Source organism: Dipodomys ordii, unplaced genomic scaffold (assembly GCF_000151885.1).
Source record: "Dipodomys ordii isolate 6190 unplaced genomic scaffold, Dord_2.0 Scaffold76, whole genome shotgun sequence".
NCBI lineage: Eukaryota > Metazoa > Chordata > Mammalia > Rodentia > Heteromyidae > Dipodomys > Dipodomys ordii.
Window position 1 is genome coordinate 2,770,760 of NW_012267292.1, and position 14,907 is coordinate 2,785,666.

Genomic DNA, 14,907 nt, shown 5'->3' on the forward strand with positions numbered 1-14,907 from the left:
GTCTGTTAATTGAGGACAGACTACTCAGCTTAATTAGTGAATATGGCCACTGAGAACTGAGAGCTGAGATGTCTGCACTGTGTTTGGATCAGATAAAAGCTTATTTGGGAATTTGTTTCCTTAATTCTCCTCCAGAGAAGCAGATTCCCCCTCTCCTTTATGGCATATTCCAGCTTTTGTGGAACAATCATACGTATTTTCCAGCTTATTTGTTCCTCACTGTAGGGACTGAATTCAAGTCATTTTTCAAAGAGAGGATAATGTAATTAAAATAGACATATGCTTTTATTTATAGTCTGCAACATCAGAAAGCTATAAGAATGGAGAAAGTGTGCCTCAGTGATCTTTCTGCGTGCATTTCCCAAATGACTGAGAATAAGTCATGAAGCAGTCTATTTTCATAAGGAAGAAACATTACATTTATGTGAAGAAGTAAACATCAGATACGTGTCTGTAATTAAAGAGAATTTGGATGAGGTTTCAGTAGAAATCAGTCCTGTCATCTTATGGTGCATTAATGGTCGCATTATTCCATGGCTAGATGTGAGGGGAAGAAGGTGGCAGCCAGTAGCATCCCTGCAATGCAATCAGAAGTAACAAAGATATGCAGATACACAGTGAAGACGGTGGACAACACAGCATTTTAATCTGTATCTATAGAAAACATTTATATAAGCTCTCTAATAGAGGGATTATAGAAATACATTTAATATATAACAGTGTACTTTAGCGTACTTACTGTGAAAATAGCACATTTATTTAGAGAGGGTCTTTACACCCAGAGTTCTTGACGATGCTCTGAAATAAATCCACTTCCTTCTCTTGCAGTAATTGTAACCAAAGAAAACAAAAGGATCAACCATTTTCCACGACTTTGCATCAAAAGTCTTCTTTTGATATGTTTCCCAGCGCCATCTACAGTGTCACATCAGGAAGATGTTCTAGAAAAAAACCACGTGAGTTTTTGTACAGTCAAGGGTCTACATCTGCCTGCATTCGTGTCTCGTGCACATGGCTTGCCGTTCGATTCTCCATGTGCCTTCCTCGTAAGTGCAGTGGCAGATGGTGCATTCATCAGTCTTTACTTCTCGACCAGCTGGGATGACAGCAGTTTCTGCGAAGCAGTTGGGACCTGAAATGCAGACAAGAGTGTTTGCCATTATGTGTGTGCATAAATATATATAATGTGCATAATTAGGCAATGAGCATTGGATTCTGCTTTATTTATTTCCTCTTATGCAGGACAGTAGAAAAGTGGTAACTTCAGTAAATGAAGTACACACACATTTTTTTCTGAAACAAAACTGGTGGTGTTTAAAATTTTTTATGAGTGAAAACATTAAGATTTATGCAAAGGGCAAATTGGTAAGCCAGCCTGGAGTAGCACCATCATCCAGTGGAAACTTTCAAATGTTATCAGATATATTCATGGGGAGTGCTGTTGAAATGCTGCTTGCAGGTCCCACACCCAGAGATTCCAACTCCTGAGGTCTCAGGGCCTAGGGAGTTGCAAAATTTCCAGGTAACACAGATATTGCTGGGTTGGGCTCCACACTTTAAGAAGCACCAAGTCAGCACACATCAAAGGTTGATCTTTGACAATGTCCCTTAGTAACTAAGTGTCTATAATTCTCATTCAACAAACTCAACTGTGACACTTACCAGTAAACCAGGTGCCACATCTATTCTTCGTTCCATATGTAAAGTCAAGGACATAAAAATATCAGAAAAAATTTCATTATCTCATTATGTCTTTATTTTTCATACAACTGTCAGGTTTTTGGATTTTTATTTTCTAATGTTTTGAAATTCATTGAAGTCTTTCTTTTTTCTTTTTAAATTACCCCAACTTTGGCTGCTAGAATGACTGAGCATTCAACTTTTTATAGCTTCTGCTTAACTGTCCTTTTCTCCAGGGGCCCTGAGTCAAGTTGATAGGGAACGTATTTAGACCTAAGTGCTGTGTGTTGTGTGTGCTCATTGTACGGGCTTCCACTCCCTCTCCTGTTGGGCAAATCACAATACACAGAGATGTTTATAAAATCCTAAGTTCATACGCCCATGCACTGGTGGCTCACGCTTGTAATCCTAGCTACTCAGGAGGCTGAGATCTGATGATTGTGGTTTGAAGTTGGCCTGAGTAGGAAAGCATATAAAACTCTTATCTCCAATTAATCACAAGAAAACCAGGAATGGGTGTTGTGACTCAAAGTGGTAGAGCACTAGTCTTGAGGACAAAAGCTCAGGGACAACAGCCAGGCCCTTACCATCTCTTTCCATTGGAATGCAATTTTTGCAACCACTCTAGAAAATGGCTTTAGTTTATAATTTCTTATAAAAGTAAACCACCTTCCTACATCTAACAATTACACTCTGAAGATTTTAACCTGGCGATAAGAAGATATGTTGACTGAAATCATGCAGGAGAATGCTTACAGCATTTTCATTCATTATAGCTCCAAAATAGCAGAAAAAAAGGAAACATTCTTCAATAGATGAATGGTGTGGGTACCATGTCATTTGACTTGCTACCAAGAAATGATCTGTAGATAAAACAACAGATAAGCCAAGCTCCAATTTATTGTGCTAGTCCATGAATATAATGGTTAGCATAGTAATTGTTCTGAGGGGTTAAAGGGTGGGGAGGAAAGTAAATGTATCTATAAAGAAATACGTGGGGAAGACCTTTGTGGTGATGGGAAAGTTCTGATTTTGATAGTTGTAAATTACACAGAACTATATTATGTGAGTAAGTGAGACAGATGTGTCATATCTTGTCAGTTTGGCCTTTATATCACTCTGTAATTGTGCAAGAGGGAGCTACTAGCATAGGTCTCCTTTCTCCTGCCTTTGAAATTTCTTGGTTTGACTTAAACCCACAATTTCAAAATCAAAAGTTTTTTGTTTTTGAAGGAAACTTTCCACGACTTTATTGAGTGTGTTCTTTTTTTTCTTTTTTTTTTTTTTTAATTTTGAGAATACCGTACAGAGGAGTTACAATTACATGGGCAAGATAACGAGTACATTTCTTATCAAGCATTGTTGCCTCCTCGTTGTTTCCCCTTCCCATCCCTTCCCATACTCCTCCCTTCCCCTCACCCAATCCTCTCCCCCACCCCCTTTTGATTTCAGAATTTTTTGAAATCAATTATTTTGTATGTGGAAGTTTATTTGGCTTGGAAACTCATAAGTAAATACATTGAGCTCTTGAGGACTTCTTCCTAAGTTATCTTATGAGAATATTATAGTTTATGGTTTAATCTATCCACCATTTTAAGAAAATTGTAACATAAAAGGTTAGGTTTATATTGAGAGTCACCTATAAATATCCACTTGTTCCAGCATCAGTTTTTGAAAGACTACCATTTTTCTTGTATTTTCTTCTGCTTGCTTTGGATTTAATTTGTTCTTTTTATAATTTCCTGAGATAGAAGCTTAGATTATTTCAAATCTCTTCTTTTCTAATTTAATCCTCGGAGTTCCCCACAAAGCTCTGCTTTTACTATAGCCAAGTTTTGATGAGTATTCATTTTCAGTTATTTAAGTCATGTGGTATTTATATCTTATTTAGAAGTGTGGTATTTAGTATCAATATATTTTGGGATTTTCCTCCTCTATTTCTTTTATTTTATATTGGTTAGAGAGCGGATATTGTATAATATTTATTGCTTTAAGATTGCAAAAGTGTGTTATATGGCCTAGAATCTAGTCTTTCCTTGTGAATACTCAATATGACTCTTGAGAATGAAAGTATATCACTATTTCACATAGCTGCTGGATAAAGTCATCAGCACAGGTCGGCGGTACCCAGGGGACTGCTGATGCTCTTCTAGTTAACCCAAGCTTGCTGCTTTTGTATACATGAATTGTTGGAGTATCCAAGAAGAGTAGTTGATTCATTTTTTTTCTTACATAAAGAAAAACAAAAAGGTCAGATAATGTGATGTCAGGAAAATGAACCCTTAGGTATGTATTTTAATGTTTTTTTTCTTTCATGCATGTGTTTCTAACGCATTTATAAGATTATCTCTTTGTTGCTTTGTATATCCCTCCCCCACAGTATAACCCCTGCTTTCACTATATTTGATGTCAGTATAACTTGTGGAGGAGATGGGGAAAAACCAGTTGTTTAAGGATACAGGTGGACCTGTTGCAACAATGAGAAGTACAAGTTGTCATGTCCAAAACGAGCTTTACAACGTCGGTGGGGGGGGAGGGGGGGAGGGGGAAAGGAAAAGGATTGGGATTGGGGGGGGAGGGGGGAGGCTGGGAAGTGATGTGAAGGGTAAACAAAGGAGGAGGCTGCAATGCTTGGTAAGAAATGTACGCATTATCCTGCCCATGCAATTGTAATCCCTCTGTACAGTATGTTCACAAATAAAATAAAATTAAATTTAAAAAAATAAAAAAAAAGAAAAACCATGAAGAATTGCAATAGTACTGGGGCTTGAACTTAGATGTGGCATAGGCACTGTCTGTTAACTTTTCCCCTCAATGTGGGCTATATACCTCTTTAGTCACAACTCCATTTCAGCTTTTGGCTGGTTAATTGGAAACAGAAGACTCTCAGATTCCTGCCTGGGCTGACTTCAAACCATGATCCTCAGATCTCAGCCTTCTCAGCAGCTAGGATTACAAGCACAAGACACCGGCAACAAACTGTTCTGCATGATTTTGAAACCTGTATTTTGATGTCATACTTATAGGCAGAATATATCTGTGAAGACTGCTGGTCTTTTCAGAGAATTGATTATGGTGTAGGTCATCCTTAGACTCTGAACTTGCCAAAGACAACATTTTGGATGTCCTATCCTATTCAAACTACAAAAAATGTTTCTCATATTAATACCTTTTACCCTCACTGTAAATATGTATTGCAAATTTTAGAGCAACCACTAAGAAAAGTTAAAAAAGGAAGAGTAGCAAATATCCTAACAAAACATAAAAACAGAACCATAAAAAGTCTGATTCAAATTACCAAATGTAGGAAAAGAATGGTAAAATATGAGCAAAGAACATAGGCAGAAGGAAGGAAGGGGTGACATTGTCAAGAGCATTGTATTCATAACCTAACTTATGGAATTATAAATCCTTTTTACAACTTTAACTTAACAATTAAAAATAAATAAAAATAAAAAGATCAAAAGTAGTAATAGAAAATAGTGATAATATGGTAGATATTAATCAAAATACATCAACAGTCACTTTAAATGTCAATGATCTAAATATATCAAGATAAAGATTTTCAGAGCAGCTAACAAAAAAACACAGAATTATTTGTTGCAAATAATAATCCACATTAGAGATAAAGATACAGATTTAAAGTAAATGGATAGAGAACAAGATTGTGTACCACACAATATATAATATAGCACAATTCGCTATATTTATTTCCAGTAAAACAGAATACTAGAATCCTAGGGAAAATATCATTCACATTTACATTACTTAAAAGAATCCTAATATATAAAAAATGGACATTTGTAATCCCAGCACTTACAAAGCTGAAGGCAGGAAGGTGGGAATTTCAAGGCAGCATGGGCTACATAACAAGACTGTCTCAAAATCCAGCAACAACAACAAACAACAAACAAAGGGATTTTAGGTTGAAAGTAGGTAGCAGCTCATACCTGTAATCCCAGCTATTTGGGAAAACAATAGCAAGAGAATTGCATTACAAGCCAACATGGGCAAAATGTTAGTGAAACTCTCATCTCAACAAACAGACTGGGCATGGAGGTACATGCCTTTGATCCCAGGTATGTAGGAGGAATCCATAGGAGGATCACAGTTCAAGGCTGGCCTTTGTCATAACAAAAGACCCTATCTGAAAAACTAAAGAAATTAAAAGCAGTGACCATGAGTTAAATGAACACAAGAACACTTGCCTGGAAAATGCAGGATCGAAACAATACTGACTCAAACCCCAGAACTGACAAAAAAAAATTTTTTTAAAGGGCTCTGCTATGGTTGTCAATGAATGACAAATGAAACTCCGTAGATAAGCTGTATCAGTAAGTAGGGGAATAGAAGGAAACAATTTTTAAGCCTAATTAATTAATTACAGCTACAATATCCAAGCTTTTAACTCATATGCTCTCTAACAGGCAGAACAATTTTATCAACATGGAAAATGAGATTCAGAGAGAATAATATTAGTCCAAGACACATGGCTAATCATTATTGATGTTGCATTATGTTGATTTGGCCTCAGTTTAGTTAAAAATGGCTAATTTCAAAATGATTACAGCCTATAATGGTAATGTTTTCCTTTCTGCAGGGACACGATAAACATTGAACTACTGCACTTTTCCAGGCTAATATGCCTTCAGGACAGGAAGGTTCACCACTGTGAAGCTTGACATGCACATTCTAGATGCCATGAGTGTGTCCACTCCAGCTGACCCACAGTGCTATGGCTTGGAAGCTGGTATCCACTCAAATCCATACAGTGAAATTTCATGTGCAGTGGATAGGCCTAAGTGGTGGACCTGTTTTATGTGATTAAATCAGGAGAGATAGAATCAGGGGAAGCCCTATGCATGAGTATAGTAATCCTACGAAAGAGGTTCTAGGGAGCCATTGTCCCACACAGTCCCTTCTGCATTGAAGATGACACCGAGCCAAGATGCCATTATGATGCAGGTCATCTCTAGACTCAGAACTTGCCAGAGACAACATTTTGGACTTCCCATCTTATTCAAACCATAAAAAGTAAGTTTCTCATATTTCTACATCTACATCTACAAACCTAGAGTCTGCCACTATGCCAGCCAGAATGAACTAACACACATGGGGTCACATGGGCTTTAATGCCCAGCTCATTTTGGATGGATGTGTAAAGATGGGAGCCATTTTTTAACTTTTGAAGATCCTCCACAGTGTCTCCTTGAATAAATAGGGTCTGTGCCACTCTGCACCCACCCCCACGCTGCCCTGCTTCCCAGTGCAATGGGGCCATGATAGGTGCTTTGACTTCATGTGTACTGCAGGACATAAATTGTTGTCATTGTTGCTTTATTTTGTGCCAGTACTAGGGCTTGAACTCAAGGCATGGGTCTCTTTTTTAGCTTTTACATTCAAGGCTGCTGCTCTACCACTTGAGCCAAACCACCACTTCCAGCCATTTTCTGGTTAATGGTCGATAAGAGTCTTGGACCTTTTCTTCCCAGGATGACTTTAAACTGCTATTCTCAGATCTCAGCCTCCTCTGTAGCTAAGATTACATTACAGGTGAAAGCGACCTGGAGGAAATAAATTGAGTAAAGGCTCACAAATTTCAAGTCAGCCGGCATCTTCCTGTGGAGTTAGGCAATCCGGCCTTCTGGCCACTGCCCATCTCCAACAGAACTGCCTTTCAAAGTGACAGCTCTTAGTGTCGCTGAACTTGCCAGAGATATCATTTTGGACTTCCCATCCTGTTCACACTATGAACAGTCTCATAAATGGTGTCCACTTATGCTGTGCCCTGGTTGGGAACCCTTTGGGACAGAACCTACAAAGACACTGTAACTCCCCCGAGGGTTAAGTAACTGCAAAGCACAGAGCTGGGCCTGAGGGTATAAACACTTTTTAATGAAATAATGAATTGACTTACTGATATAAACTAACCACTAACTACAGCTTTGATGGGTAAGTCACTAGTATGTTTTAAACTTTTTTACCACACAGAGTGATCAGCCATAGAAAACAGAGCACTGATTCACAAAGACCATAATAATGTATGGGGTCCTAGCTGGGCACTGGTGGCTCACGCCTGTAATCTTAGCTACTTAGGAGGCTGAGATCTGAGGATCACAGTTCAAAGCCAGCCTGGGCAGGAAAGTCCGTGAGACTCTTATCTCCAATAAACCACTAGAAAACCGGAAGTGGCGCTGTGGCTCAAGTGGTAGAGTGCTTGCCTTGAGCTGAAGAGCGCAGGTACAGTGCCCAAGCCCAGAGTTCAGGCCCCACAACCGACCAAAAAAAAAAGTATGGGGTCCTATCTCCCTGCTTCCACCCAGTACTAAACATTGAGAATTTCTCCAGCACTCCAGAAAGGCAGAACAGTGGAGGCCATCCAGGAGCCCCGGGGGCAGGGGGAGAGGGGGGGGGAAGAGGGTGGACAGCACTCATTTATGAGATCAATTTTCTATTTTAGGGTTAGGATTGTTGGTGAGTGTTCCCTTGGAGTAATGAAATTAGAACAAAATAATTGCCACAGGTACAGAACTGCACATCCCAGCTCTGTTTTGAAGTAGCTGTTATTTCTCTGTTCTTCCTCTGACTGTGCCTCAGCACTACCCTGATCCCCACTGATATTTGCACAAAGCACTACCTCTTGTATTTCAGTTTCTCATTTATATGATTATATATTTATACACTTTATAAACTTAGATTCATAGAGAACTAGTAGCTGCAGGAAGGGAAAACTGGTATCCTAAGATGGATTTTCTTTCACCTTGAAGAAAAATGGAGAAATTAAAAGTACGTTCCTATGTCTGTGCACCAACATGCTTTGCAGTTACCTGACCATATAGTACAAAATCATTGTGTGTGTGTGTGTGTGTGTGTGTGTGTGTGTGTGTGTGAGAGAGAGAGAGAGAGAGAGAGAGAGAGAGAGAAATGTGTACTGGGACTTGACTTCAGGACCTGAATACCATCCTTTAGCTTTATCATTCAAGGCTCTATCACTAGAGCCACAGAACCACTTTCTGCCTTTTTTTTTTGGTGGTTAATTGGTAGAAGCTCATGGATTTTCCTGCCCAGATGGCTTTAAGTCAACTGATTTTCAGATCTCAGCCTCAGGCAGGATTACAGATGTGATACCAGTGCCCAGCCAAAAATCTTCTTTTGTATATATGACAGTCCAGGGACTTGAACTCAAGGCCTGGACACTGTCCATGAGCTTTTCGCCTCAAGTTAGAGTACACTCTACAACTTGAGACAGCTCCATTTCTGGCTTTTTGATAGTTAATTGGAGATGAGTCTCACAGACTTTCCTGCCTTGGCTGGCTTTGCAGCATAATGGTTGAATCTCAGCCTCCTGAATAGCTAGGACTATAGGCATGAGCCACCAGCACCCAGGCCCAAATAATTTTTAATTACAACAGTCAAAATGAATGAAAATAACAGCTGACACCAAAATAAGCATAAAAATGAGATGACTTTAGCTTCTGTGGAAGAAATAATCTCCACCAAAAGAAAATGTGTGTCAGTAAACTACCTTGGGAAATTCACATCTTCTCTTTCTGGAGGTTCTCAGGGAGTATGAGTACTTCTTTTGGATCAGACCCCTGCCCCCTACATCCCATCCTAGAGTCTTGGGATCTAGTGTACCTCTCCTTAGCTCCCTCATTCCAGTCCTTTCATAAGCCACCCAGTCTCCACTCAAATTCAAGAATGAAGCTCATCATCATCTTCAAGGGGTATAAGCACTTCTCTGTCTAAACAATACTTCCAGGTCAGCACTGGTGGCTATAATCCTACATACTAGCTATTCAGGAAGCTGAGATCTGAGGATCAGGTTTGAAGCCAGCAGAAAAGTCCATGAAACTCCTATCTCCCATTAAGTAGCAAAAAACTAGAAGTAGTAGTATGGCTCATGAGGTAGAGCATCAGCCTTGAGTGAAAGAACTAAAGGACAGTGCTCTGAGTTCAGACCCCTGAACCAGCACATGCGCGCACACGTGCGTGCACACACACACACACACACACACACACACACACACACGGACCCCCCCACACACTCACAATTTTCCACTCATAGAAATAGTGAGATGTTTTTCAGAGTTCTTATTTTAATACGGTAAAAGAAATCCTGCTTTTTTATTTCCTGAGCCAACTGTGAAATAAACTTCAGACAGCTTTCCCTTAACAATTTTAATAAGACCTTTCTAGAACCTTAACTGTTAAGATATAGTAAGAACTTCAGCAACAGGCCTGAAGTACACCATTTTCTGAATTCCTTTAATCATAAGAGTCTTTCCCAACAGTTTTTAGCATCTGATGAATATTCATATTTCATACAGTTGGCCAATTAAATCCCTGTAAAATGTGTGACTGGTCCACTTGCATGGCATCTGCAGAGCTGAACCCTGGGGACCTGCGCAAGCTGGCAAGGCACTGTGTCTGTTGTTTAAGCTTCCAGTGTACATTCTAGTGACCTAGAATGTTTGATTCTAATTGAATAGAAGACATTAGCTACTTGGGTTTCTTTAGAAAAGAGCCTCCTCGTGTATTTATCCCTGTGTGATAGGCTACTTGTCCCCAGTGTCATGTCTGTGACACATTGGTGTATCGGTCCTTTTCATTGTTGCATACTGCTCCATTTGTCAGTGTATCTCAATTTATTTACTCTTTTCTACTGTTGATATTTACTTCCAGATATCTATCAGCACTGGAAGCTATAGTAGTTTGGGAGTACTTCTTATATTTGTGAAATACAAAACAGATCTCCCTATGAACATTCTTAGATAGATCTTGGTGTTCATATCCTATCAATGGTAATATTATTACAGCTGGAATGGAAACCAATGAATATTTATTTCCCAAAGGGGCTGCACCATTTTCATCCAGAATCAGTTTACAAGAATTCTGATTGAAAGAAAGCCTTCCTTTGGGTATTGCCAGTTTTTCAGCTATATTTTATTCACTGTAGCAGATGTGTAATAGTACTGAATGGTAATAGTTTTAATTTGTGTTTCTCTGATGTCTAATTCTTTCCATATGCTCTTTCAATGTGTGTCACTTCAAGTCTTCACTTCTAAAGAATACATGTTGTTATTATTTTCTACTAGGTTATCAAAACTGACCTACTTTTCTCCCTTTCTTCCTTTCCTCTCTTCTTCCCTCCCTTCTTATTCTCTGTCTCTGTCTAAGTCTCTCTCTCTCTCTCACACACACACACACATACACACACACACTGACAAATGACAGAAATTAATTTCTCAAACTCTGGAGACAATGAAGCCAAAGATCAGAGTGCAGGCTCCCTCAGTAGGGCTTGAACTCCTGTTTACAAAATGAAGCCCTCTTCCTACATTTTCTCAGGACAGGATGAAGCTGTGTCCTCAGGCTAGCAATGACCCACTTTAAATCTATTGGAGATGTATTCATTTACTGATAAATTTGCCTAAAGTTTTATCTTGCTGGATGAAAGGACAAAGACAGTAGCTCTGCCTTTCTGCTAACAACCAGTACTTGTTCACTCCATCACTTAGATGACTTGGCCTCAGGCAGAGGCATCAAGTAGGTTCCAAGACTTTCTTAAGTATTGCTAGAAATATACTCTGGATGAGCCCCATCTGATGTGTGATCACAGACAAACCTTCCATATACAACTGCAGAGCTATTGAAGTGCAACCTTGAGATTGTCGCAAGGCAGAAAGCCATCATGTCTGTAGTGGTAGTTGGGGAAATGATCCAAGCATCTCTGTACAAGGCTGTACTCTAAACATTGTAAGCATGCACAATTTCTCCTTAATGTGGGTCTCCTTGGAACCGTAGTCCCATGGATACTAAAGTTTTACTGTACTTACACATGACATCCTCTTTTCATAACACCTGCCAGTGTTGAATAACCAGCTGAAAGGTATTTTGTTCTTTTGAAGATAATGTTTGTTTCTGTTCGCTTTTAAGATTTTCCCCCTTGTTCTTGGATTTCAGAATGTTACTATAATTATCTTGGAGTGACTTTCTTTGTATTTGTTTTCTTTTAAGGTATATTAGTCTTCGTGGAGTTGGGATCTGGAATCTCTGCTAATATGCTTTGACCTATTTTCCTTCAGATTTGCTTTTGTCCTGTGCATGTTTTACATGTGTTCTGAGGTCCATGTTATATAGGTACCTGACATTTTTCTTTTCAAATAATTGCCTAAAGTTCTGTTGTTTTCTACTTGATCTGTTTTTCAAGTTCTTTTCATCGGACCTTCTATTGAACTCTTCATTTCTATTATTGCATTTTTAAACTCTGGAATTTTATAATACATTCCAGTACTCAGTAAAATGCTCTCATTTCTCAGTTTGTTCATCAGCTAATTTAAAAACTATGATATTTACCTTATATTTATACATTGAAGGTCTGTTTTTAAATTTTTTCTGTCTCGTTTCTTTTTCTTGGTTTGGGGACATGAAGTCTTAGTTCTTGGCTTCCTGGTACTTCTAAATCAAATATCATACATTTTGTAGCCAAAAAGGAAAAGATGCTAGGACTGGGATGTAGCTCAGTGGCAAAGTGCTTGCCTAACAAGTGCAATGTCCTAGGTTTGATCCCCAGTACCAAAAGAGAAAAGACCCCCAACCCCAAAAAAAGAAAAGGTGCTAAATGACACCCGTGGCTGCAAGCAGAGTGTAGAGAATTCACTGACTAAGGTCTTAGGTTTGGTTAGGGCTCCTCTGGCTCCATGTTAGGGTATAGCCCTGTTGGGTACAGCCCTGTGAAGGTCACTGACAGCTCCTGATATGTCTTGGGTACTTCCCCCTTGCAAGACCTTCAGCTCTGTTTCTCTCCTTGGTCCTGGGGCATGACAGCATCTCTTCTCCAGTCTTTTGTTACCAGCTATTGCTGGGTGTCTTGCTTTGTACATGAGAAAACTAAGTTTCCAAATATTTTAAAAGAAAATTCTCTGCAGAACTCTGACTTCCTTTCTGTGTATACCCCTGTGTCTGTAACTCCAGATCATCAGGTTCTGATTTCCCTATAAAGCCCCCAATACAAGCTTCTATTTTATCAGCTCTGTGAAAATGCTGCCAGCCCAGGCTGCCCGCTTTTGGCTGGACAAGGAATGGTCTTGAACTGATGAACTTGGTGAATGCTCTCAGGAAAAAGGTGAGGGAGTGAATACCTATCGGGCTTATCTTAGTACATCTGCCATTCTCTGAGACAGACTTCCAGATCCATCATTCTCTGATGTCCTGTGATACTGTGGGGGTGTGTTTGTGGCCTGCACATCCCATTTGCTAGCACAGAACTGATATCTTTAGAACCATTAGACTGATAAAGGGTCTTTTCTGTACATCAATGAGTTGAATGATGGATGGCAGCTCGTAGGTCATTTTTAGATGGGAACTGGTCACAGGATAAACCAAGGTAAGACTTGAGAGTTAGGACTTGGAGTGCTGCTGTCCACTTACAACTGAGTCATTTAGAGAGGGGAGAGGGACAGAAGCGTAAGGTTGATAAATAATGGCCAGTGATTTAATCAGTCATGTCCGAATAATGAAGTTCCTATAAAACTAAGAGGACAGGGTCCAGAGCTGAACAACATGGTGGTCCTGGAGGATAAAGCTCCTCTTCCCACATCCTTACCCTGTGCAATTCTCCTTCTGCATTCTCTGTAACATATCTACATTAAATCAACACATGTTTCTTTGAGTTTTTACAGCACTTCTAAAGCATGGAATATCCTGATAACCTTGATTTATGTAGTCAGAAACATAGGTAAAACAATCTGGGGCTTGCCACTGACAACTCAAATGGGGAGTGAAAGAAGGCATGGGGTTAAGCTCTCTACCTGTGAGAGCTTACAGTATCTCCACATACACAGTGTAATAACTGAACTGAATTAGAAGACACTGTCTGGCATCCACCACAGAATTAAAACCTGTGCTTGCTGACTGGGTGATTTTTAAGGTCATAGAAGTCTTCTGGGTTGATTGACACAGTGCAAGATCAGAGGGAATTTAGTTTTCCCTATATACAGACCTTTTATCTAGTTTTTTTTGTTCTGTTTCATAAAGTGTGTACACTTTGGAATTACCTTTTTATTTTCTTTTATTTTTTCATAATTTTCATTGTAAAGGTGATGTACAGAGGGGTAATAGTTACATAAGTCAGGTAATGAGTACATTTCTTTTTGAAGTGTCACCTCTTCCCTCATTTTCTCCCAGTTTTTTTCCTCCCAAACCTACTCACCGACAAGTTTTGTATAGTTCATTTTCAACATAGTGTTTAGTGAGTATTGCCGCTGCATTAGTTCACCCTTTGTTGCACCCTTACCCTCCTCCAAACAAACTTACATACAAGACAAAAGGTACAGAAATCCAAAACAGTGACAAAGAAGAAAAACAAAAACAAGAAGCAAAATAACACAAAACCTCTTGTTTCCATTTCTTAGAGTTCATTTTGATAAACATCATCTTATAAGATCATATGCACATGCTATTCTGTATTTGTGATTCTCTCCTAAGGATGTCCTCCTTTGGTTTCACTGTGTAAATGTTTAGAGTCCTGTTTAATTTATCAGGTCCAAGTGTAAGACATTCTGTCTTTTGCTATCCATTGTGTTTACTTGTAGATTTATAGGCATATTCCAATGACTACAAATGAGGGAAACCATGCAGCCTGTGTTTCTTTGGGTCTGGCTTACTTGGCTTAAAATGTAATTTTTTCCAAGTCTTTCCATTTCCTCATGGATAGGGCAATATCATTTTTTCTGATGGAGGCATAGAATTCCAATGTGTATATATACTACATTTTCTTGATCCATTCATCCAGTGAGGGGCATCTGGGTTGGTTACATACCTTAGCTATGCTAAATAATGCTGCAATTAACATAGTTGTGCTGGTAGATTTAGTATGGTATTGTTTGTGATCATTTGGGCACTTGAGCTGATTCCATATCTTGGCTACGGTAAACAATGTTGCAATGAACATGGATGTGTTGGCCTATGAACCAGCAATTCAACTCCTGGGCAAATGGACTACAAACCAAGAATTATCTTTTGTGGGAAGGTTGCTCACACCCAACTCCGTCAAGGCAAAAGCAGAATGTGTGATAATAATTTCAAAGATATTTATTGTTTCATTCCAAGTGAGAAGTGATAGATCTAGGTTGGAAGCATGGCTTGGTGGTAGGGCAGTCAATCAGCTTAAAGCACCAGATAGTGAGTTCAAGTCCCAATCTCAGACAAAAAGCAAAGAAGGGA

General features: G+C 39.1%; 1 protein-coding gene across 1 annotated transcript in view; it reads right to left on the reverse strand.

The window, feature by feature from the left end:
- Positions 1 to 622: 622 nt before the first annotated feature.
- Positions 623 to 14,907, reverse strand: part of Vwc2 (von Willebrand factor C domain containing 2) — a 142,076-nt gene continuing 127,791 nt past the window's right edge. The window contains exon 3 of the mRNA XM_013024422.1: positions 623 to 1,132. Coding sequence (XP_012879876.1) covers positions 981 to 1,132 — 152 coding nt within the window. The 3' untranslated portion in view covers positions 623 to 980. The remainder of the gene's footprint in view (positions 1,133 to 14,907) is intronic.